General features: G+C 44.2%; 5 protein-coding genes and 2 long non-coding RNA genes across 8 annotated transcripts; 3 read left to right on the top strand and 4 right to left on the bottom strand.

Moving 5' to 3' along the window:
• The first annotated feature begins 847 nt into the window (after positions 1-847).
• inaD (inactivation no afterpotential D) lies at positions 848-4778 on the top strand. The gene is made up of 9 exons (XM_020943903.2): positions 848-1082; positions 2293-2879; positions 2948-3038; positions 3092-3447; positions 3514-3738; positions 3796-3907; positions 3965-4104; positions 4161-4457; positions 4517-4778. Exons 1-9 carry the CDS (start codon positions 1046-1048, stop codon positions 4703-4705), a joined length of 2034 nt encoding a protein of 677 aa, XP_020799562.1. The 5' UTR covers positions 848-1045; the 3' UTR covers positions 4706-4778.
• On the bottom strand, positions 4766-6048 carry RpL23 (ribosomal protein L23). Its single transcript, XM_020943914.2, has 4 exons — positions 6004-6048; positions 5788-5871; positions 5602-5729; positions 4766-5020 (listed from the first exon to the last, which is right to left on the bottom strand). Exons 1-4 carry the CDS (start codon positions 6014-6016, stop codon positions 4823-4825), a joined length of 423 nt encoding a protein of 140 aa, XP_020799573.1. The 5' UTR covers positions 6017-6048; the 3' UTR covers positions 4766-4822.
• A 735-nt stretch (positions 6049-6783) lies between these two features.
• On the bottom strand, positions 6784-8495 carry LOC147644424 (uncharacterized). Its single transcript, XR_015270723.1, has 2 exons — positions 8136-8495; positions 6784-8054 (listed from the first exon to the last, which is right to left on the bottom strand). It is a non-coding gene; the product is annotated as an uncharacterized LOC147644424 (long non-coding RNA).
• LOC110177162 (spatacsin) lies at positions 6879-13453 on the top strand. 2 transcript variants are annotated; one of them, XM_020943750.2, is made up of 5 exons: positions 6879-8083; positions 8787-10274; positions 10335-12865; positions 12926-13087; positions 13147-13453. In XM_020943750.2, the coding sequence occupies exons 1-5, from the start codon at positions 7022-7024 to the stop codon at positions 13364-13366; spliced, it is 5463 nt and encodes a 1820-aa protein (XP_020799409.2). In that variant the 5' UTR covers positions 6879-7021; the 3' UTR covers positions 13367-13453. The 2 variants fall into 2 exon arrangements, with proteins under 2 accessions (XP_020799409.2, XP_086685158.1); XM_086829032.1 differs by lacking the exon at positions 6879-8083 and adding an exon at positions 8518-8538.
• On the bottom strand, positions 13369-15638 carry LOC110181128 (putative inorganic phosphate cotransporter). The gene is made up of 4 exons (XM_020948803.2): positions 15110-15638; positions 14510-15055; positions 13727-14391; positions 13369-13663 (listed from the first exon to the last, which is right to left on the bottom strand). Exons 1-4 carry the CDS (start codon positions 15141-15143, stop codon positions 13445-13447), a joined length of 1464 nt encoding a protein of 487 aa, XP_020804462.2. The 5' UTR covers positions 15144-15638; the 3' UTR covers positions 13369-13444.
• A 96-nt stretch (positions 15639-15734) lies between these two features.
• On the top strand, positions 15735-16931 carry LOC147644423 (uncharacterized). Its single transcript, XR_015270724.1, has 2 exons — positions 15735-15861; positions 15930-16931. It is a non-coding gene; the product is annotated as an uncharacterized LOC147644423 (long non-coding RNA).
• LOC110191582 (putative inorganic phosphate cotransporter) lies at positions 16464-19315 on the bottom strand. The gene is made up of 4 exons (XM_020962468.2): positions 18707-19315; positions 18481-18640; positions 17337-18410; positions 16464-17238 (listed from the first exon to the last, which is right to left on the bottom strand). The coding sequence occupies exons 1-4, from the start codon at positions 18784-18786 to the stop codon at positions 16975-16977; spliced, it is 1578 nt and encodes a 525-aa protein (XP_020818127.2). The 5' UTR covers positions 18787-19315; the 3' UTR covers positions 16464-16974.
• Positions 19316-20737: the final 1422 nt, after the last annotated feature.

Raw genomic sequence — 20737 nt, 5'->3', positions numbered from 1 at the left:
TATTATATTGTTTGTTAAAGAAAATGAGGATTTTTATTAGCAGATATATGTTCATATCATATATTCCAAATACAGCAGATAAAAAAGATATACATTTATTTATATTGCGACCACTTGTAAAGGTGAAAAGAGTGTGTGTGTGACATATGTTATTCAGTTGTAAGTGCAATGAAGGAAAAAGATAAAATCGATGGGCATTTCTGGCACTTGACGGGTTTCCTTTGCTCTGGAGTGTTGAGTTCTGCATTGGCCAAATCGTACCAACAAATTAATAACGTGATATGGACAATAAAGACACTTGACTGGCGCAATTCCTCCTGCACGTCTCCCTGGTTTCGCGATTCTAGCCCATATAAAGGCCGTCTTGGGGGAGCCATGTATTATGAGAGTAGTGTCATAACAGACAGAGAAAGTTACTCAATGCAATGGAAGCACCTCCGTCAGATCGATAGCACAATGCTGCAGGCAAGAAATTTTTGGTAAGGTATTGTAAGTACCGGAGACAACGGTACTGCTTACAACGCTTGCAACATTAAAAAGCAAGGATTATAATAACAGTATGGATATATAATAATCGTAATTAATAGTTATTATTTAGTTCACTTTTTAAACATAAAAATTCTAAACTAAACTATTATTTATTCTATAATTATATTATTTAATTATTCCTAATGCTACAAGTCATTTAAAGCATTTAATGTATAATACCAGTTCCCAACTATTTTTTTCTCTACCCAGATAAAAAACAAACCCCTGCTGACCAGTGTAATCGATACGAAAATCATACTCAAAATAGAATGGCCACTAAGTCAGTTAGCAAGAATGTTCGTCCGCTAATTGTAAAATCAGTTTAGGCGCACTTTTCAATGGACTCAAATCGGGCGCTGCCAACGCGGAATACTCACATCTAATAAATAACAATTACAAATAAATGAACTATTAAAAATATAAAACACATTAACAATTAATTCTGTGCGTTTAATGTCCGGCTAGTGAGTCGCGAGTTTGGTGTGGATTATAGAGCAATCGATCCCAGCCAGCGAGGATGGTTCAGTTCCTGGGGAATCCGGGCGCTAATAGTGGTCAGTGCCCATTGAGTGGCTTCATGGCCAATTGCTAATCAAATTTGCAGCTTATCCGGAGAGAACTTGACCTTGGAATACGTTTTCATGTTCTTAAGACTAAATATACGTCAACTTTTTAGATCTTTACAAAGACTAAAGTTTTGTTCCCACAAGGTTGTCCTTTTTAAAAGGATAATTTTCAAGAGAAACATTGTATTATTTTTAGGAATTCTGTATCCTTAGTAAACTTGAACAAAATATATGTAAACTTCAATTCTACTTTCAGAACATTGTTAAAAAATGTATTTCAGCCTTGCAGGGTACTATAATTTTAGTCAAAAGTGAACATCGCCGTAAAGGAGTCTTTTACGACCCCATAAATTGTATATATTCTTGATCAGCATCGATAGCCGAATCGATCTTGCTATATTTTTAAAGAACAAAATTTTTTAGATTTTTTCAAAAAAAGATAAGGGGTTTCATCGTTAAAATTGTCGAAAATTGCCAAAAATTTGAGGTTTTAAACTGAGTATGCAGATTTAACATATAAAAAACTAACATAAAAACTTTCCGAATTGAAATTAATGCATTTTTGTCTCAGTTATGAGATTTTTTTTTTTATCTTTGATTTGTAAACCGAAATTGTTATATATACTATTATAATTTCAGTTATTTTAAGTTTTTAAAATTAAAAACTGGGGATGCAAATTTGTTAACGTATTAAAAACAAACACAGGAAAGCTTTCCGAACTAAAATTAATGCACTTTTGTCTGAGTTATGAGATTTTAAATCTTTGATTTGTAGAACAAAATTGTCATATAAAAACATGGATAAATATATCTGATTAAAGAATGGTATAATAATTTCAATCAGAAGCTTGTAATGCAGTGAAGGAGTCATTTCCGACCCCATAAATCATATATTTTCTTGATCTGCATAAAAAGTCGAGTCGATATAGCATGGTATTCTACTCAAATTTTCAAAATTTTATAAGGGGTTACATCGTTTAAAATTTCAAAAATTGAAAACAATTTTTTATTTATTTTTTAATTTCAAATTGAGTATGTAGTTTTATTAACCTGATAAAAACTAACACTGAACAGCTTTCCGAATAAAAAATAAAGGTGTTTTTTCCTTAGTTATGATCGGTTAAAATTAGGACCACTATTCCAACTACAAACTGCAAACTACCAGCTGATCTTCTCCTATATCATACACCAATTACAGAACTAATTCACATGGTGACCCTGGACAAGACGGGCAAGAAGTCCTTCGGCATCTGTATAGTACGCGGCGAGGTAAAGGACTCGCCAAACACCAAGACCACCGGCATTTTCATTAAGGGCATTGTTCCCGATAGTCCTGCCCACCTGTGCGGGCGCTTAAAGGTTGGCGATCGAATCCTCTCGCTAAACGGCAAGGATGTGCGCAACTCCACAGAGCAGGCGGTCATCGATCTCATCAAGGAGGCAGACTTCAAGATCGATCTGGAGATTCAGACCTACGACAAGAGCGATGAACAGCAGCAGCAGGGGAAGGGAGATCAGCGCAGCAATGGCTACATGCAGGCCAAGAATAAATTTAACCAGGACCAGATGACCAACAACAATGCGGCCGGAGGTCAGGGCATGGCAATGGGCCAGGGTATGAATCAAGGACAGGGAATGGGAGGCATGAACCGGCAACAGACGATGCAGAAGCGGAATACCACATTTACGGCGTCGATGCGACAGAAATACAGCAACTATGCGGATGAGGATGACGAGGATACCCGAGATATGACCGGACGCATTCGCACGGAGGCAGGATATGAAGTGGGTTATTAATTTGTCAACCTTTGTATTAGGTTTTTATTAAAACCCTAATTCCCCAATACCTTCAGATCGATCGCGCCTCCGCCGGTAACTGTAAGCTGAACAAGATGGAAAAGGATCGCGACAAAGAGCAGGAGGATGAGTTTGGCTACACAATGGGTAAATCCCCTCCACAACACAAATCTAACTCTCTAACAATCTCTTCCAATCAGCTAAGATCAACAAGCGGTACAACATGATGAAGGATCTGCGGAGGGTGGAGGTCCAGAGGGATCCTAGCAAGCCGCTAGGTATCGCTCTCGCCGGTCACAAGGACCGCCAGAAGATGGCCTGCTTCGTGGCCGGCGTGGATCCAAACGGAGTGTTTGCCAGCGCAGACTTCAAGCCCGGCGACGAAATTGTCGAGGTTAACGGCAATGTGCTTAAGAATCGTTGCCACTTGAATGCCTCCGCCGTGTTCAAGAACGTGGACGGGGACAAGCTGGTGCTGATCACCTCGCGGCGCAAGCCCAACGATGAGGGCATGTGTGTGAAGCCAATCAAGAAGTTCCCCACCGCGTCGGATGAGGTAAATGGAGCGTACTCCCTCTATAAATAATAAAATACATATTTATAATTATGAATATTTCGGCAGACCAAGTTCCTGTTCGATCAGTTCCCCAAGGCGCGCACTGTGCAGGTGCGCAAGGATGGCTTCCTAGGCATTATGGTCATCTATGGCAAGCATGCCGAGGTGGGCAATGGTATCTTCATCTCCGATCTGAGAGAGGGCTCCAATGCCGAGCTGGCGGGCGTGAAAGTGGGCGACATGTTGTTGGCCGTCAACCAAGACGTGACACTGGAGTCCAACTACGATGATGTGAGTTCTGCAAGCGAAAAATCCCCTTAGCTTATCACAAATTCCCCCTGACCTCAGGCAACTGGACTGCTGAAACGTGCAGAGGGCAATGTGACTATGATTCTGTTAACCCTAAAGAGCGAGGAGGCCATTAAGGCCGACAAGGAGGCGGAGGAGAAGAAGAAGGAGGGTGAGTATTGCTTCTATTAACAGGTTGCCTAAGCTCCTTATTGCATCCAACCCACAGAGGCCAAGAAGGAGGAGGAGAAGCCGCAGGAACCCGCCACAGCCGAGATCAAGCCCAATAAGAAGATTCTCATTGAGTTGAAGGTGGAAAAGAAGCCGCTGGGCGTTATAGTCTGCGGCGGCAAGAACAACCATGTCAAGGTGGGTCTCATTCAGACAGTTTTGTCGAAAACATTCCATTTAATCCTTCCTTGCAGACTGGTTGTGTGATCACACACGTATATCCGGAGGGAGCTGTGGCCGCCGACAACCGCCTCAAGATTTTCGACCATATTTGCGACGTAAACGGAGTGCCAACCCACGTGGGTGCCATGACCACGTTGAAGGTCCATCAGCTGTTCCACACTACGTACGAGAAGACCGTCACCCTTACCGTCTTTCGTGCCGATCCGCCAGAGCTGGAAAAGTTCAATGTGGACTTTATGAAGAAGTCGGGCAAGGAACTGGGCCTCTCCCTGTCGCCCAACGAACGTGGCTGCACCATAGCGGATGTAGTAAGTCTTCGGAGCATTTAACAGAGATGGCATGCACTGATATACATTCTATTTCGCAGATCCAAGGCCAGTACCCGGAGATCGACAACAAACTGCAGCGCGGCGACATCATTACCAAGTTCAATGGCGACTCACTCGAGGGCCTCACGTTCCAGGTGTGCTACGCTTTATTCAAGGGTGCCAACGGCAAGATCTCGATGGAGGTGACTCGACCTAAGCCAACTCTGCGCACCGAGGCACCCAAGTAGAGACGACGATCCTCCGAAAGCGAATCACTCTTGCAGCATTCAATAAAAGATCCGAGACACTTCTTATTCAAAACAAGCCGTTTTCCGTTAAGGGTTTTATTTGAAAATCGGAGCTCGTTAGGCTATGGAGCTTGCATTGGATGCGATACGGGGCCACAGATCAGCGCATTCCTTGGCCACGGGCCCGGTGATGGCCGAGCCCTTCATTTCGCCCTTGTTGTTTACTATTACCCCGGCATTGTCCTCGAAGTATATAAAAACGCCATCCCTCCTCCTGAACGGTTTACGCTGCCGAATCACCACGGCAGGCATGACCTAAAATAAGAGTGAACAAACAGATAAGTAAAGTTTAGCAAGTGTAAGGCAGAATAATATGTGTGATTAAGCATTTATGGCTTCAGGACAAAATATTGACGGCAAACATATGAAACTTTAACAGATATTTAAGGTACAATAATGTATTTAAAGTTGCTGTTGGAAGCCGCCTAACATGTTCCTTTAACGCATCAACTACTTTTCACAAATTTACAAAAACAAATCGAAGAAAACGTGCTTAGCCGAGATAAGTTATCTCGTCGCTTATTTTGTATATTGTATTATATACAACATATAGACGAATTTTCATTAAATTTATGATTAAAATCTATTTCCATCTTCACTAATTCCTTATTCTACAGTAAAATTTGCATAATAATAGAGAACAATAAAAAATCAATACAGAATGTATTAGCAAACAAGTTCGCAAATTACTTCAATGAAGTACAATCAGTACAAAAACAAAGAGTATAAAAACGTGATACATCCACAAAGCCGATACTATCCTACTTAGAATATCCTGAATATTTCCACATTTCTGCCATTTTTACACACTTTTCTCCACGTGAAGCTGCACTTACCTTCTTCCTGAGCTCAGGCTTGCCCTTCTTGACGGTGGCCACGAACATATCACCGACGCCAGCGGCCGGCAGACGGTTCAGGCGACCGCGAATTCCGTGCACGGCAATAACATACAGGTTCTTGGCACCTAGAAGCGGCAATATAATGAAATCCAGGCCCAATTCTTGCCAGCAATCGCTACTCACCTGTATTGTCGGCGCAGTTCATCACGGCGCCCACTGGCAAACCCAGAGAGATGCGGAACTTTCCTCCCGCGGTACCTCCACGTCCTAGTTGGAAAAACACACATAATTAGTTATTTCACTACATTGTTTTACGCTCGACGGTGTCGCCTGTTTATTTATCACAAAGCACCCGCGTATTCCCAGATTCAATCGGATTCTTTTTCGTTTTTTTTTTACCTCTCTTCGACATTTTGCTTGTTGTTCGGAGCCGGAAGTTAAAAGAAAGAGATGGAAGAGGTTAGTGTGTCTTATTGCCAATTTGCCATATTTTTTTGTTTATATTTTTCCATATTTCCCCTTTGGTCACTCTGATTTCCGGTGCTGTTGTTAACATTTTACATTTGTAGAATTCTAATGTATGAAGTAGAATTATCATGTAGGAAGTAAAATTTATTAACAGACATGCTCTCTCAAAAACAACTATATGACATTATTGGTTCGTATATTTTGATATTTCTGTTTTGGTCACTCTGAATTTCGAGGCAGTTATTTAACATTTTACACGTTATATTTCTAGAAAACCATTTTAACCATTTACAGATACATGGGTAGAATTTTCATATTGGAAGTAAAATTCATTACCACATATTTTTTGATATGTTTTCTTTGGTCACTCTTAATTCCGATGCTGTTATTTACATTTGACATCTAACATGTCTAGAATTCTCATGTAGAAAGTATAATTCATTAACAGATTTCTTTTGATATTTTTTACATGTTTTTTGGCCACTCTGAATTATAAAGGTGTTATTTAACATTTGATATCTTACACGTCTACAAATACATGGGGTAGAATGTAGATTTTTTTAAGATAACCAGTTACCAGTTTATATAAAAATACACCATATTTTTTTAAAATACCCGACAGCCCCAGTACAGGAGCGACTAGCTTACTTTTTGGACTAATTGTTTATCATTTTTATTGTTTAAGGATAATTTTCAATTTTATTTCTATGATTTGTTTTAGTTTTTTTACTATAGTAAATATCTATTTATTAGAATTAATTCATTGGACCGTTTACTTTGGGCAGCCCTCACTGTACTCTAGAACTAGTTCCACTCCCCGCTGAACAAGAGCAAAAGGTCCGCCAAACAGCTGTTTTACTATTATCAACTGTTGATTGTCCCATTTTCGAAACAAAGAGATGTGAAGAGACCCGCAGAAACATTCCATTGAAAAACTCCACCCAACGCGATGCATTCCTTCCAGGCGCAGGCCCAGGCCCGCGAAAAGATCTTCAAGAGCTGGTCGGGAATCAGCGAGGTGACCATCATCAAGGAGGTGGCCACCAAGGGCGAGCACATCGCCCTTTGCATGGAGTTTTGGGCGAAAAAGCGAAAGATTCCCATATCGGAGTACTGTCACATCTTCTACGACGTGGTCCAGGCCTACGTGCAGCGGCTGCTCTCGGAGCGATTGGTGTGCAAGGCGGAGGACGTAATCCGCAATGTGGACCGGGACGTCAAGTGCTTTTTCTTCCAGTTCGCCTGCGAGTGTCAGGACGAGGATTTGAGTGAGTTCGTCCTTGATCACCTGCGTAATCGGGAGCCCCTGATGTACGAACAGGAGGAGCCAGTTCTGGCCTATCACTGGTCGTTGGTTCAGCAGCTGAGGGAATGCGATACTTTGTTGACCAAGCATAGGGTGCAACTGCCCCGTGTTAACATAGAAGCCCTGATGACCCTGCCGGAGGAGGCACTGCAACGGCTCCTTGTGGAGCTATATTTTGCCAATGGCAACGAATCTCTGCTGGGATCCCTGTCCAAGGAAATGGTCTGGCAGCACCTGGTGAATAATAACCAGCTGGAGAGGCTGCAGCGCTGGTGTCACTGCCAAGAGGCAGCTGTGGATACCCAACAAGCGCTCTCGCCCTTGGAACAGGGATTTGCCGCTTGGAAAATAGATGCCACTATGTACGAGTATGCCTTGGAGCGACTGCAGCAGCCCAGTGAAGTGCTGCGCAACTTCTTCGCCCGCGCTGGTTACTTCTTTAAAGACGAGTTCAATGATATTCCCATCCAGGTGCGACGGCTCTGCACCATGCAATGCCTGGAAAAACACGCGGATCTATTGAGCCGTCAGCCCCTGGCTAAATATCTCTTGGATCGTGGCCTACACTCGCTGCTCCTCATGGACTGTGTGCCCGTGGCCTCGCTGGAGCATCTGGCGGGCAGTGAGACGCATCAGGAGGCGTTGCTCAACCTAATTGTGGACCTTAAAACGAATTCTTTGACCGAAAACGAGGGATTTGAGTTGGTAAGCGAGATAATTTCTCCTAAACTAATAAAGAACAAGAAAGCAAACTTACCTTAGCAAGCCAATATTTAGAAAAATTAAAAAATTATTTTTCTCTAAATTATAGCTAGTTCGACTCGCCTGCATTACAAGCTTCTGATTGAAATTGATTGAGCAGATATGTTTACGTTTATATGACAATTTAGTTCTACAAATCAAAGATTAAAAATCTCATAACTCAGACAAAAATTCATTAATTTTAGTTCAAAAAGCTTTCCTGTGTTCGTTTTTGAAACGTTAACAAATCTGTATACTCGGTGTTTAATTTTAAATGACAGAAATTAAAATAGCATCTTTGAGCGGATATATATGTTTATCTATCTTTTTATATTCCAATTTTGTTCTACAAATCAAAGATTATAAATCTCATAACTCAGCCAAAAATGCATTCATTTCAATTCGTAAACTTTTCCTATGTTAGTTTTTTATTAGTTAACAAATGTGCATACTCAATTGAAAACCTCAAATTTTTGGAAATTTTTAAAAATTTTAATGATGTAACCCTTTACCTTTTTTTGAAAAAATCGATCAAATTAAAAAAAAAAACCTCTAAATTATAGCTAGCTCGACTCGCCTTTTTATGCTGATCAAGAATCTATATAACTAAAATTAAAATACCCGGCAAAGTTATAAAATTAATTAAGCTCGTATTTTTTTCTTACAGATCTCTAAAAGTGTTCAAACATACTTGGAGAAAACCCATGATTTGGCCGACTCCTTTCAGGGACACCCCCTGATTACCTTCTACGACTTTCTGGGCCAGGAGCCAACTGTTCGTTCCTTGGAAGGATTCCTCACTTCAACAAGCTTGGGACGAGTGCCCTATCTCAAATCGCTGACATCTCGCTTCGATCACGGACCAACGAGCAGCAGTTCCGGCCTGCCAACGGCTCACGATCTCTTTCTAAAGTTCAAGCACATTAATTTGCCACTTCTGAACGCCGCTGGACATGGTGAGCTTGTCAGTTTCTCGAATTCCCGCCTGTGCCAACGGTATGCGCGTAAATCTCAACTTAATTACACTCACTATCTGAAGCAGCAAAGGAGTGCCTATGCGGTTTATTACCTGATCACGGAGCAACTGCAGCTTTATGGACAGATAACAAAGACTCAGCTCTTTCATGCCTGTGAAACGGTTACCCAAATGGCGCTCCAATACGCTGGCGATGAGGAGCTGGTTACCCATTGCGTGGCCTGCTGTGAAATGCTTGGATTCGATACTCAACCCCTGCGAAGTTTCCTGCTGCTACAGAGGAAGATGCCAAAGCACAAGGACGGAGGCAGTTACTCGGATTTGTTGGCTGAGTGGGATCAAGATCTAGTGCATCAGATACGGATGGAGGCGGATACCAAGGAGTTCCCCCTAGAACTGTACCAGGCTCTGATGCGTCTGGCTGTGAGGGATACGCCTGGAAGACTGCCAGTGGTTTTGCTCGAATATTATGCCTCCAAGGACGACTGGTGGCACCTGTTGCTGCTGTTCCAATACTTTGATCTTCCGCTGGGTGAGCTTAAAAAGCTTCTGCCGCACTTCAAGTCATCTCCCCTGGGTGTCCATCTGCTACGGGCTTTGAGCTATGAATCCATCGGTGATCGTCAGCATAAGAGGAACTTCCAGAGGCCTCCGCGTCGGAGTGGAGAGACCCAGACAAACTCGTCACAAGAGACGATGACCAATTCATCGCACAGTTCCAATCAAGACACTAGCATGCAACAGCTTCAGCGGAATACGGATCAATCCCTGTGCACCTTGCTTACGCACACCGCTCGTCAGGACCTGTTTGCTATTATTCTGTGCAGCACCAACAATCTGCCGGATGAGGCGATTACTACCACAGCGCAGTTCCTCGACACGATGCTTGGCACTGCTTCTTCGCATTGCAGTAGCATCAATCTGTTGAGGCACTGCGTCCGCCAAGAGTTGCCTGTCTTGTCCGTGCTGGCAGCCACACTTAGCGAACAGAACCGCGATTGGTGCTGGCTTGTTTGGCTGACGGTGGCCAGCAATCAGTGGAATCACCTGCTTAAGGAAGCCACTGCCACCAAGGCGCGGGAAGAGAATCGAATGGAGTGGGTGTGGTCTGTCATCCGAGGAGCTGTAGCTGGAGGTCAGGTTAATGCCCTGCTGCATAGCCTAGAAATCTTTCAGCCGGTAAGTGTATTAATTAAAATTGAAATTTAATAGTTTAAGTTGAAATACTTTGCCTTTTAGGACTGCAAATTTACGCATCTGTGCCGCTTCCTGCAGCTGACTGCCCAGCAGGAGGACTTTAGCGATGCCACCATCGTGGAGCTGCGTCAGTTCTTCTGCAGCTGGAGCCAGGATGCAGTGACTCTGCCCCTATGTGGCTCTTTGCCCCGCAAACAAGTCATGCAACGCTCTATCGGTCTGCTGATCATTCAACTGCAGTCGAACTTTGACTGCATTCTGCAGCAGCAGCGATTCCTTGATTGCATCTGTCGCTCGGATGTTGGAGATATATGCGACTTGCTAGATTTCTGTTTGCTGCACAAAGTCTTTGGTGTGGCAGCCACGTGGCTGAGGGAACTGGACATCGATCTAGAGCAGTTGGTGAAGAGGGATAGCTCGGAGTACAGGCGACTAGTGGACGCTCTCACCGAAGCTCGAGCTTACGAGGAAGCTCTTCAGCTGGCAACCTTGCTGCAGTTACCCCTGAGCGATATAGTCTATGGCAAATGGCTAGCCGAACTGGAAGGAGGCGTACTGCGACCCCATCAGGAATACGAAAGGGAGATCCAGCAACATGCTCTGCCACCAGCAATTCTAGTGAACTTTCTGCTGCAGGCAGCGTCCTCTGATGGGCAAGCCGGACTTCGGCGCTACGAGCTTCTCCAGAGCGCTCTGGGTGTGATCAAGCAGCATCATTTGTTTCCCAATGAATCCTTTGACCGTGATCAGATAGAATACGATATGGTATTGTGCTATCTGCATCTACCGGAGGACCAGCTCTCTCAGTTACGCATTTACCATTCGGAATACTACGAACAAATCATGCTGCAGGAGCGATGTGTCCTCTACAAATCCTTCTCCGAACTCAAGGAACTGGCTGGGATCGATGACCTCAGCATATCCAGTAAAACCACGTTAACTTCGGATATGGAAACACGGCTGGACACCCTTTTAAATAATCTTTTGGACAAGGGCGACATTGTAGAGGCTCTGCGTCTTCAGGAGCTCTTTGAGTTCCGGCCGAATGATCTTCGATTTATTGTGTTTGCCATGGCATTGGCCGAAGGAATGACCAGCATCAGCAATCTGTCTAGCAGGGAGCGTCAGCTGCTTGGTGAGATCGAGAAGAGTGCGTTTCCCAAGTTCAATCGAATTACGCTCAACCAGAATGTGATGACGCGCTGGGGCAGCGATCTCTCCGATACCTGCTCGGACAGTGTGGCGTTGGAGTTCGAGGAGATCCCCTCTAAGGAGAAGCAACAAACGCTGGACACCTTGCTGGGCATCGGATCGAAATTGAAATATGGCGTGGAGCTGGGCAGGCGCATTGTGCTGGCCTACAGGGCAGCGATGTATCTGGACAAGGAGTATCTGGATGTACTGCGCACCAAGGATGCCGGTGTTTTGCTGAAGAGCGCCGCTGGAGAAGATTGCCTACAGCGCCTGCTAGTGGTCAGTGATATACAAATATCCACAAGGATGACGCCAGAGGAGATCGCTGAGAGTTTGGCCCTGGAGTTGACCACTTGTATCGTCCGTCCGCGTTTCTATATTTTCAATGCCAAAGACCAGCCAAGGAATGCTTTGAGGAACGCCGATCTCTGGGGTCACAGCATCGATCGGGACTTCCACCTGTTCCTTGAACTTGCTCCCAATACCACCATCTTGGGTCATTGCCTACTCGAGTACTGTGATGCCTTGAAGGCCTATCGTCGCTACCAAAATGGCCAGATGTTCGAGGAGACGGAAGCCTTTGAGCGTCTCTCGGGTATAATTACTCAGTATGGACTGCCTACTCCGCCACCAACGGGAACCATATCCGGCATCCCCCAAATCTTGTCTCACAAAAAGCAGAATCAAATCTACGTGGAGCTGTTGATAAAAGCCCACCTTTGCTTTGTGCACGAGTGCTCCATGGAGGGAATCGTGAGTGTGCTTCAAAAGGCCAAAGCACTCAATGGGCAACTTGCCAAAGCGAAATCGTGGTCACTGATTGTCCGGATGCTGATCGGGATAGCACGCTATCGGGAGATGTTCTACTGCTTCGATGCGCTGATTGATAACGAGCAGTTCGAGTCGCTACTCGGGCAGTTCGATGAAGACCAAAAGAGCGGATTGCGACAGGCTATCCTTAGCTACATAAAAGAATACCAACCGCAGAATGGTAAGGAACTACTTCGCCTGGCGGCCCTGCACTTTCTTATGTACAAGGAACTAGCGGAAATGTGGACCGAGGAAGCCCAGGATATTGTTAGCAAAATCCAAAGCATGGCTGAACAGTCCAACAAGTTGAGATGCTCAGTACAGGTGCAGACACTCTTGCAGCAGGCTTTGGAGAACTATACCCATGCCACTGAGAACTATTTGCTGGACAACAAGCTCCTCCTGGCCCAGCAGAGTGTGTCTCGGGCGGAGTTGATGGCCATGCAGCTGGATCTCTGCAACAAGGCCTTGGAAAAGCGTCACAACAATAATGCCAATCTGTTGTGTGTGAGCGTGATTGGGGTGCGAACAAGGGAACAGTTTCGGGAGCTTGTAAATACACATCTGAGGTGCGTGGTCTCTCTTCGAACTCAAGCTATAATTCGAAGTTAATCTTTAACAATTTTCAGTGTCCCACAAACGCTGATCCTGAGCCGCGCCTATAACTACGATGTCATCTGGAGCGAGGCCCTCTTGTCTCAGTTTGTTCTACTTCAAGTAAACAACTATCTGCAGGAGTACCTCTGCCACCAGCGCATCAATGACGATGTGATTGAACAAGCAGTCAAGGGGTAAGATTATTTTATTTTCCACTTACCTCTAGAGCTAAGTATTGTCACTCCTTTAATAGTTACCTGGTGCACGCTCAGAGTAATGCCACAAATGCCAAACAGGAGGAGTCACTGGCCCAGCTGGTGGAACTGATTAAATCGGTAATCCTCAAGTATAAACTAGCTTCCATTTTGGGGTTTAAGCCTATCGTGATGTCCCTGATTAATGATTCGCCGGTTCACTATCTTCGCGACACAAACTTTGGTCGCACCGAATTCCACACGTCGGGGGACACGTGACATAGTATATATCAATGTGATTTTAATCTGTCTTTATACAACAATATAAGTACTGAATACGTTATTAAAAATATACAATTAAAAATAGTTGAACCTTTCTACATAGAGTGCGGGCTGCTCGATCGCCTTCACAGGTGTTTCTGCTATCTTAGGAGCTTCTTCAGTTCTTTTTGACTTTGCTTGGGGTTCATTCCAAGGCTGGACAGTCATTTCACCAAAGATTACATACATCAAGTTGCCAAAGAACAGTATCACAGAGATGCCCAGGAAGACCGAACGCCATTGCGTGCGATCCGACTGCAATTATAACAAGATTATTAGATTTGTTAATTTAAGTACAAACCCATTAGAGTACTCGACCTCATTGGTGACCGCCAGTCCGATAACTATGGGTGATATTACCCCAGCCGCTGACATCAGGGTGTTGCTAATCCCAAAGAGAAGTCCGGCGAAATTCGGTGCTAGATCCACATGGTTTAGGGAGCTGCCAATGGCCTGTCCTGAAATGGCAGCCGTTGCTGCCACCATGCAACACAGGCTGCCCACCACATTTTGTTCGCCCATATAGGACAGAATTACCAGGGCCACAGCTGGAGTCCAGGTGGCAAATGAATTGATGGTCTTCCGCAGTATGGCTAATGATATGTCCTTGCGTCGTGTCAAGTATTCAGCCAGGAAAATAAAGCTGTAGGAGGACATCAGCATAATAAGAAAGGGTACGGCGGACAGCAAAGCATTCACCGCGATGGTGTAGCGAAAGATGCCGTGGATATAGCGCGGTATCTGTTGCATCAGAGTATAGAAACTGCAGGCCTGGCTCATCTTGACCAAAGCCAGCACGATAAAGGGACGAGAGGTGAGGATTTCCAGCCAAGGCACTGGAGGGGTCCCCCCATGATTGGCTTGGCTCTTCTCCAAGGCGAGCTCAATATGCTTGCGCTCCGCCAGGCTTATAAATCTGGATTCCGATGGGCAGTTGGCTCCATATCGCAGCCAAAGGAGGCACCAGGCCATGCCCATGTAGCCTGAAGATGAAAATGATTAGGCAAGTAACTAAAGGAAAATCTTTAATTTAATTATATATTTCTAGTTATTTTTCCTTAAAGATAGTAATTTGAATGTAGGTAATCTCTGGATACTGACCTGGCACATAGAAGGCGCTCGGCCATCCAAGCGACGAGGCGGAGAGCACGCCACTCAAGGCAAATCCCATTACTGTTCCGAAATCCAAACCCGTGGTCATCACGCCGCCCAGGCGATTTGCTTCCCGCTTGGGACACCACTTGGCCAAATGTGTGTACAGGCAGGGCCACATGCCCCCCATTACCAGTCCCTGGATGAGACGAACGCAGAAGAGCAGCTGCCAGCCACCCCAGGCGAGGACGAAGGGTGTGGCAATGCTGATTATGGAGGTGAAGAACATAATGCCCAGCAGCAGCATCTTGGCTCCAAACCGACTGGACAGATAGCCGCTCATCAACTGGGTGCAGCAGGAGCCCCAAAAGGGACTGCTGATAATGTAGGACTTTTGCTGCTCCGTCAGCCGATACTCAGGATAATTTGGGTTACTGCTATTGGCATTGGTCAAGGCCACGATCGCCACGCTCATGTTGAATCTCTGGGCCACAGTCAGAGTGGCGCAGAGGAAGAGGAACAGCACTTGCAGGTGCCGGATACCCCATCTGGGATCTGTCGAAACAAAAGACTCTGATTGCGAACCTTGGACCATTTTGATCTACTCACCCTTGGCCACCAAGTTGAACGATGTTATCGTCATTGCGACGTGCACAACATGCGTCTAGTGCCACCACCTCGAATCACCGAACTGGCCAGAGATGGGTGGAGCATGTAGCTGCAGCTGCTGCGCTATGCTGCGAAACTGGTTTGCCCGCCAAAATCGCTAACTGGCTGCACCGAAACTTGATTTCTGGCCGCGTGCCGATAAGTTCTATTCCTATCTATTCAAGGGAAACACGCTCCGATGATAGAGACCGATCTGGATGGGGCTACAGCGAAAGTGAAAAGAGATGCCAGAGGGGACGCACTGATAAGAGTAAGAAGCGGGAGAGGAGCACTCAAGGGAATAAGGAATATAGTTTCAAGTGTAGGAATTATTGGATTTTTAGTTATAGAATAAAATAAATATATATTTCAGAGCAGAGAAATTGTATTTTGAAACGATCTAGGCATGAGCTTTAAATATTGTTTAACAACATCAAAAATTACATGTCATAAACTAATTGGCAGTATGAAAATATATTTATTTTAAGGCCCATAATCATAAATGTAATACTCTTCAAAATAAGCAGGGAAGAAAATACTTTCTAAATTAACAATTAAATGACTTAACGAGAGCCAAATACCAATGGAGAGCCACTTGCTCAAAACTACATAGAATCCAATGACTCGTGGAGCACTGAACTGAGCTGAAAAATAAATACAAACAATAACAATGACGGGTGGAAACGGTTCTCGTTCTCACCTCTTATCAAAAGGTAAATATAACAGCGGCAGTCAACCCGGCGCTTTATATCAATTGCGGGACTAATTACAATCACTTTAGTTCCGGCCATTAGAGTCGGCGGTTTTTATTTTATCAAATGACAAAGCGATCGTTAAGCGATAATTATGACTGAATTAGCCATCGATAAGATAAGGCTGAGACCTTACCCAATTTCAAAGTTGGCATTTCGGCGACAGATCTTTATGGGAGAGATCTTAATCACTGAGAGTGATCCTTCTTAGGACTAAAAAAAGGGAAGTAAAAGGATGCTCTAGGAACTAGGGAGTAACACTCCTTAAACCTACGATCTTATAACTTAAGATGTAAAACTTATCAATATGGGAAAGCTTTCTTAACTCCTTTGCTAAATTATAATTCAAAGTCGAAAAAACAACACCTTTACCTGTCACGAGCAGCTGCTGAAAGTACACACAGATAAGACGTAAATAGCTCACTCAATCAGAAAGGAGGCTGGTCTTTGACGGAGCCACCAGAGCGGAGTAACCCCAACTAACCATAGAGATCTAATCCCACAGAGATCCAAAAGACCCATTTCAGTCACGAGCAGCCAAGGCAAATAGAGCAAAGTACAAAGAGCGGAGAAACAATTCAACAGTTTATTACTAAGTTATCACAAGTATCACAATTTAATTTCATATATTCATATATTCACAAACAGCTGTGGCAATTGTTTTTGAACCCATCATGAGAGAGAGGGAGAGATCGAGAGGCTAGGCAGTGCAAAACACTTCACACAACCTCAACTCTAGTTCCAGCCATTGACAATTGGCCACATGAGTTCCAATCCAAAAAATAAATATGCGTACTTATATACATTTAAAAGATAAATTAACAGATTAGATTGCACTGGACGATTGGATTCGTGCTCCGGCTCGGGTTCCTCCTCGATTGGAGTGCCCGAAATCACAAGCGATTGGTAACAGAACAAAGCGAGTGATCCGATTGAAAATAATTTACTTAAGTCTCGCGCTACCATCACGCCTTATAAATAGAATAAATATAAATTACAGCCTACTTATGGTTAATACTGATTATATAAAATCAATTGTTCGGATCGACAAGTGCCCTGGACTTCCGCCACAAATCACTCTACAGCCCGTGCCGTGTACCTCTCCGGCCAGGTGATTTGCTGCTCCAGCACCGGATCTATGGGTGGTGCTATCTCCGCCGGCGATGTCTTCTCCTTCTTCTTCTCACTGGCCGCGGACTCTGCATCCTTGGGCTTTAGATAGTCGTCCGCATCCCAGGGCTGCGCCTTGGCGGTGCCCCAGATGAGGAAGACCACGTTGCCCACAAAGAAAATGACGGCTGCCAGTCCGAAGACGATCTGCCATTGGCCGCGATTGTGCTGTAAACAATTGGGAAATATATTTATTGATTGCGTTTGTTTTTCTATGGAAGTTGGTTACGGAATTTCCCTTTATTTTCGGCCCACCGCTGACTCACCTTATCGGCCACGATCACTCCGGCAATCAGTGGTGTGAGGATGGGAATAACGTTCGCCACCGTGTTGCTCAATCCAATCAAAATGCCAGCATGATTCGGTGACAGATCGATGGAGTTCAGGGAGCTGCCAATGGTTGCTCCACTATTAATGCCCACCGACACCGTCATCAGAATGATAGCCAGCTTCTTGTGGTCTTCGTTAAGGAAGCCGATTCCAATCAAACAGCCAGCAGGAATCCAGAATGAGAGGGTGTTGAAAAGCTTTCGCACAGAGGTCAGCGACAGGAACTTCTTCTTTAGCAGGACATCGGCGGCAATGAGGTAGACATAGGACAGCAGCCACATGGCCAGGAAGGGTAGCGATGAGAACACGGCGTTGCTCTGGATGTCCATGTTGAGGACTCCGTTCATGTACGAGGGTATCTCCGCCTGCAGGGTGCTCAGGCCATAGGTCTCCGAGCAGCGGGCCACCAGGAGTGCCAGAAAGGGTACCGAGGTCCAGATCGCCCGCCATGGAATAGGTATGCTTCGTTCATGGAAGTCCTCGTTATGCTCGAGCGAGGATTCAATGTACTTGCACTCTTCCTCGCCAATGAATCGAGATTCCGTGGCATTATTGGACGCAAAGATGAGCCATAAGAAGCACCAGGCGGCGCAAAGGGATCCAGAAACATACGATATTCCGGGCCAACCCATGGCTCCCTTGGCTATCATGCCACTGATGAACATGGCCAACACTGTGCCGCAATCCGTGCCTGTATAGCTGAAAGCACCCAGCCGATTTCTCTCCTCTGGCGGTGACCACATGGCCAAGTGTTCGGTAACGCACGGGAAGATCACGCCCTGGAACAAGCCCTGGACAATGCGAATGGCACAGAACACTTGCCATCCGCCCCAGGTGATGCACCAGGGGGTCATCAGGCTGAAGACGGCGGTACCGAAGCAGGCCACAAAGAGGACCACCTTGGCGCCATAGCGACGGCAAAGAAAGCTACCGGGACAGAGGGTAAGGATGTAGCCCCAATAGAAGCTGGATAGGATGTAGGACTTGTGTTTCTCATTCCAGTTGTATTCCTGCGGGTTGGAAGGCAGCCACCTCGTCAGCATTTGCTAGAAGCGTAAAGAAGCTCTCTTGAAAACTCACCGGAAAATTGGGATTTGTGGTGGCCGCATTGGTCATCGCCACGATGGCCACGCTCACGTTTAGCCGGGCGATGTGCATCACGGTAAGTCCGAGGAACAGTAGAAACGATTGCAGGTGACGAACGCCCAGGCGAGGGCCCTTTGCCGGTTTATGGCTCATGCTGAGGATGATGATGATCACCTATCACTTTAACACTGTAACACTGAAATCTCTAGACTAGGAGCACCTTGTTCTAATTTTTCCTAGGTCTGCACTGCTGGGTTGGCAGAATGGTTCTAAGCCCAAACGCCATTGTATTGCCAACATTTATACGAGGGCCGAAAAGCTTCGGGAGATAGGACCGCCACTCACCGCGATATCATTCACTGCCATTCATTATTCCGGCTCTATTATTTGTCCGGGGGTCTTGCCACAGGTGACTCCCCAGAAGAGAGGGAGCTGATCGCCGAGAGTTTGACGCACTCCTAGATCCAGAACTCGAGCCGACTGACGTAGCCGATCTATTGTAGCAACTCGGGCGAAAGCATATGCATATGTCGGCAGTATCAGCAAATATTGATGGATTTACACAGAGTTGGTAGCTATTAAAAAAAAAAAAAAAAACAAAAGCAAAATACACACAAAACACCCACTTAACATACACCCGCCCCATTTGCCGGAGACGTGTTTATTTGCCCAAAAGATTTATGACACGATTGTCAACGCAAAGCCTTCTGGCACTCGAGTGAACCTAGTCGTAGAGAAAATAAATCCAAGCCAATCCGATCCCATCTGTCGAAAGCTCAAAGCGGAAAGCGGAAAGACGCTAACTTCACTTCACTCGCCACTCAATGTCCCGGCCATCGGCCATAAATGAATGATTTTATTTATTTTTTAAATACGATTCTTTATGGCCCTAATCTGGCCGAAACAATGGAACGCGCCGATAAGCGATGCTACCAGTTAAATAAATAATAAACTAATCGATAATGTACCGAGACCGAGACCGTGTCGAGCCACCACCACTCATTCCGCCGGTGTATTTATAATGTTCATATCAATTTATTGACCTTTATTAATTTAAAGAAATTCATAATCTTTAGTTGATCGGGTTCCAGCTCGAGTGATTCCCCTCGGCCACTCAATGGATTGTGAGGTTGCGAGTGGAAGCTCAATGGGTTGCGATTTTAGATTAGCCTTAGAGCTTTCATTATCTTTTTTGAGGGATTCCGAAGCAATGTTTTTTCTTCTTTTTTTTTGAAAATAATCTTTGAAAATGGATTTCCCATATATGGAGGACGCTTTGAACAGATTGAAGATCGGGTGGCAGAGGAATCCACGCAGTCTTCTGAGTTAAATGTGACGTTCCTGATAGGTAAGGGAAAAATGTCATATTTGAATTACAGGAAAGTGTAAAAACTCTAATTCAGTTTTATCGTACAAAAACAAAGAAAATAAACTAACTTCGGGAAGCCGATGTGAATATAGTTTACAATTAAATTAAAGGATCGATCATAAGTAAGCTTAAAATACTCGCATTCCTTAATTGATATTTATGAAAATATTTATAAGACAATTTTTTTTTCTACAAACCAAAAATCGCATAGCTCAGCCAAAAATGCATTAATTTCTATTCGGAAAGCTTTCCTATGTTAGTTTTTTATATGTTAACAAATCTGCATACTCAGTTTAAAACCTCAAATTTTTTGCAATTTTTGAAAATTTTAACGATGTACCCCCTTATCGTATTTTTCAAAAATCGAAAAAATTGTATAAATTATTATTCATTTAAATATATCTAGATCGATCCGCCTTTAAATGCTGACCAAGAATATATATGATATATGGGTTCGGAAATGACTCCTTAACTGTTTTGGAAGCTTCGGAATGTAAATAACAAATACATATGGAATATTTAAGTTTTAATCTTTAACACAAAAATGCAAGCTTTAGTCCCAACTAAACACTAGCAATATTGTTATAAAGAGTTTAAGGTAAACCCCTTTTGAGACACGACTATCTTGAACTATTCATAGCCCTGATGAAAGTGTGGCAACCTAAAGGACATCTAATATTAGCAAAGCTAAAGCTTTGTTCACTTTGCGTTTGATGCACTTTGGAAACTACAATTCTACTCAGTTCAAATTATAACTTTAATATAAATGAAATAAATCAATATGAATATCATTATCAATTTGTAATAGCTGTGATAAGTTAAAGACTACTTGTACTTATTGCTTTGTTTACATAACAAAAACTATAAACTACTTGGACTTGC

This window comes from Drosophila serrata, unplaced genomic scaffold (assembly GCF_035046125.1).
Source record: "Drosophila serrata isolate PLE 108 unplaced genomic scaffold, ASM3504612v1 contig_184, whole genome shotgun sequence".
NCBI lineage: Eukaryota > Metazoa > Arthropoda > Insecta > Diptera > Drosophilidae > Drosophila > Drosophila serrata.
This window is presented reverse-complemented; position numbering and strand designations above follow the sequence as displayed.

What these genes read in the sequence shown, in the direction of transcription:
- inaD (XM_020943903.2), top strand. Translation starts at nt 1,046, where the DNA reads ATGGTTCAGTTCCTGGGGAATCCGGGCGCTAATAGTG. An exon ending in TCCCCACCGCGTCGGATGAG is followed by an intron (nt 3,448 to 3,513) that starts GTAAATGGAGCG and finishes ATATTTCGGCAG; the next exon opens with ACCAAGTTCCTGTTCGATCA. An exon ending in TGGAGTCCAACTACGATGAT is followed by an intron (nt 3,739 to 3,795) that starts GTGAGTTCTGCA and finishes CCCTGACCTCAG; the next exon opens with GCAACTGGACTGCTGAAACG.
- RpL23 (XM_020943914.2), bottom strand. An exon ending in GAACTGCGCCGACAATACAG is followed by an intron (nt 5,730 to 5,787) that starts GTGAGTAGCGAT and finishes TGCCGCTTCTAG; the next exon opens with GTGCCAAGAACCTGTATGTT. An exon ending in AGCCTGAGCTCAGGAAGAAG is followed by an intron (nt 5,021 to 5,601) that starts GTAAGTGCAGCT and finishes CTCTTATTTTAG; the next exon opens with GTCATGCCTGCCGTGGTGAT.
- LOC110177162 (XM_020943750.2), top strand. Translation starts at nt 7,022, where the DNA reads ATGCATTCCTTCCAGGCGCAGGCCCAGGCCCGCGAAAAGATCTTCAAG. An exon ending in AAAACGAGGGATTTGAGTTG is followed by an intron (nt 8,084 to 8,786) that starts GTAAGCGAGATA and finishes TTTTTCTTACAG; the next exon opens with ATCTCTAAAAGTGTTCAAAC. An exon ending in CTTGTAAATACACATCTGAG is followed by an intron (nt 12,866 to 12,925) that starts GTGCGTGGTCTC and finishes AACAATTTTCAG; the next exon opens with TGTCCCACAAACGCTGATCC.
- LOC110181128 (XM_020948803.2), bottom strand. Translation starts at nt 15,143, where the DNA reads ATGACGATAACATCGTTCAACTTGGTGGCCAAGG. An exon ending in GTTCAACTTGGTGGCCAAGG is followed by an intron (nt 15,056 to 15,109) that starts GTGAGTAGATCA and finishes TTGTTTCGACAG; the next exon opens with ATCCCAGATGGGGTATCCGG. An exon ending in GAGCGCCTTCTATGTGCCAG is followed by an intron (nt 14,392 to 14,509) that starts GTCAGTATCCAG and finishes TTTCATCTTCAG; the next exon opens with GCTACATGGGCATGGCCTGG.
- LOC110191582 (XM_020962468.2), bottom strand. Translation starts at nt 18,786, where the DNA reads ATGTTGGCAATACAATGGCGTTTGGGCTTAGAACCATTCTGCCAACCC. An exon ending in CTAGGAAAAATTAGAACAAG is followed by an intron (nt 18,641 to 18,706) that starts GTGCTCCTAGTC and finishes CATCATCCTCAG; the next exon opens with CATGAGCCATAAACCGGCAA. An exon ending in CCACAAATCCCAATTTTCCG is followed by an intron (nt 18,411 to 18,480) that starts GTGAGTTTTCAA and finishes TCCAACCCGCAG; the next exon opens with GAATACAACTGGAATGAGAA.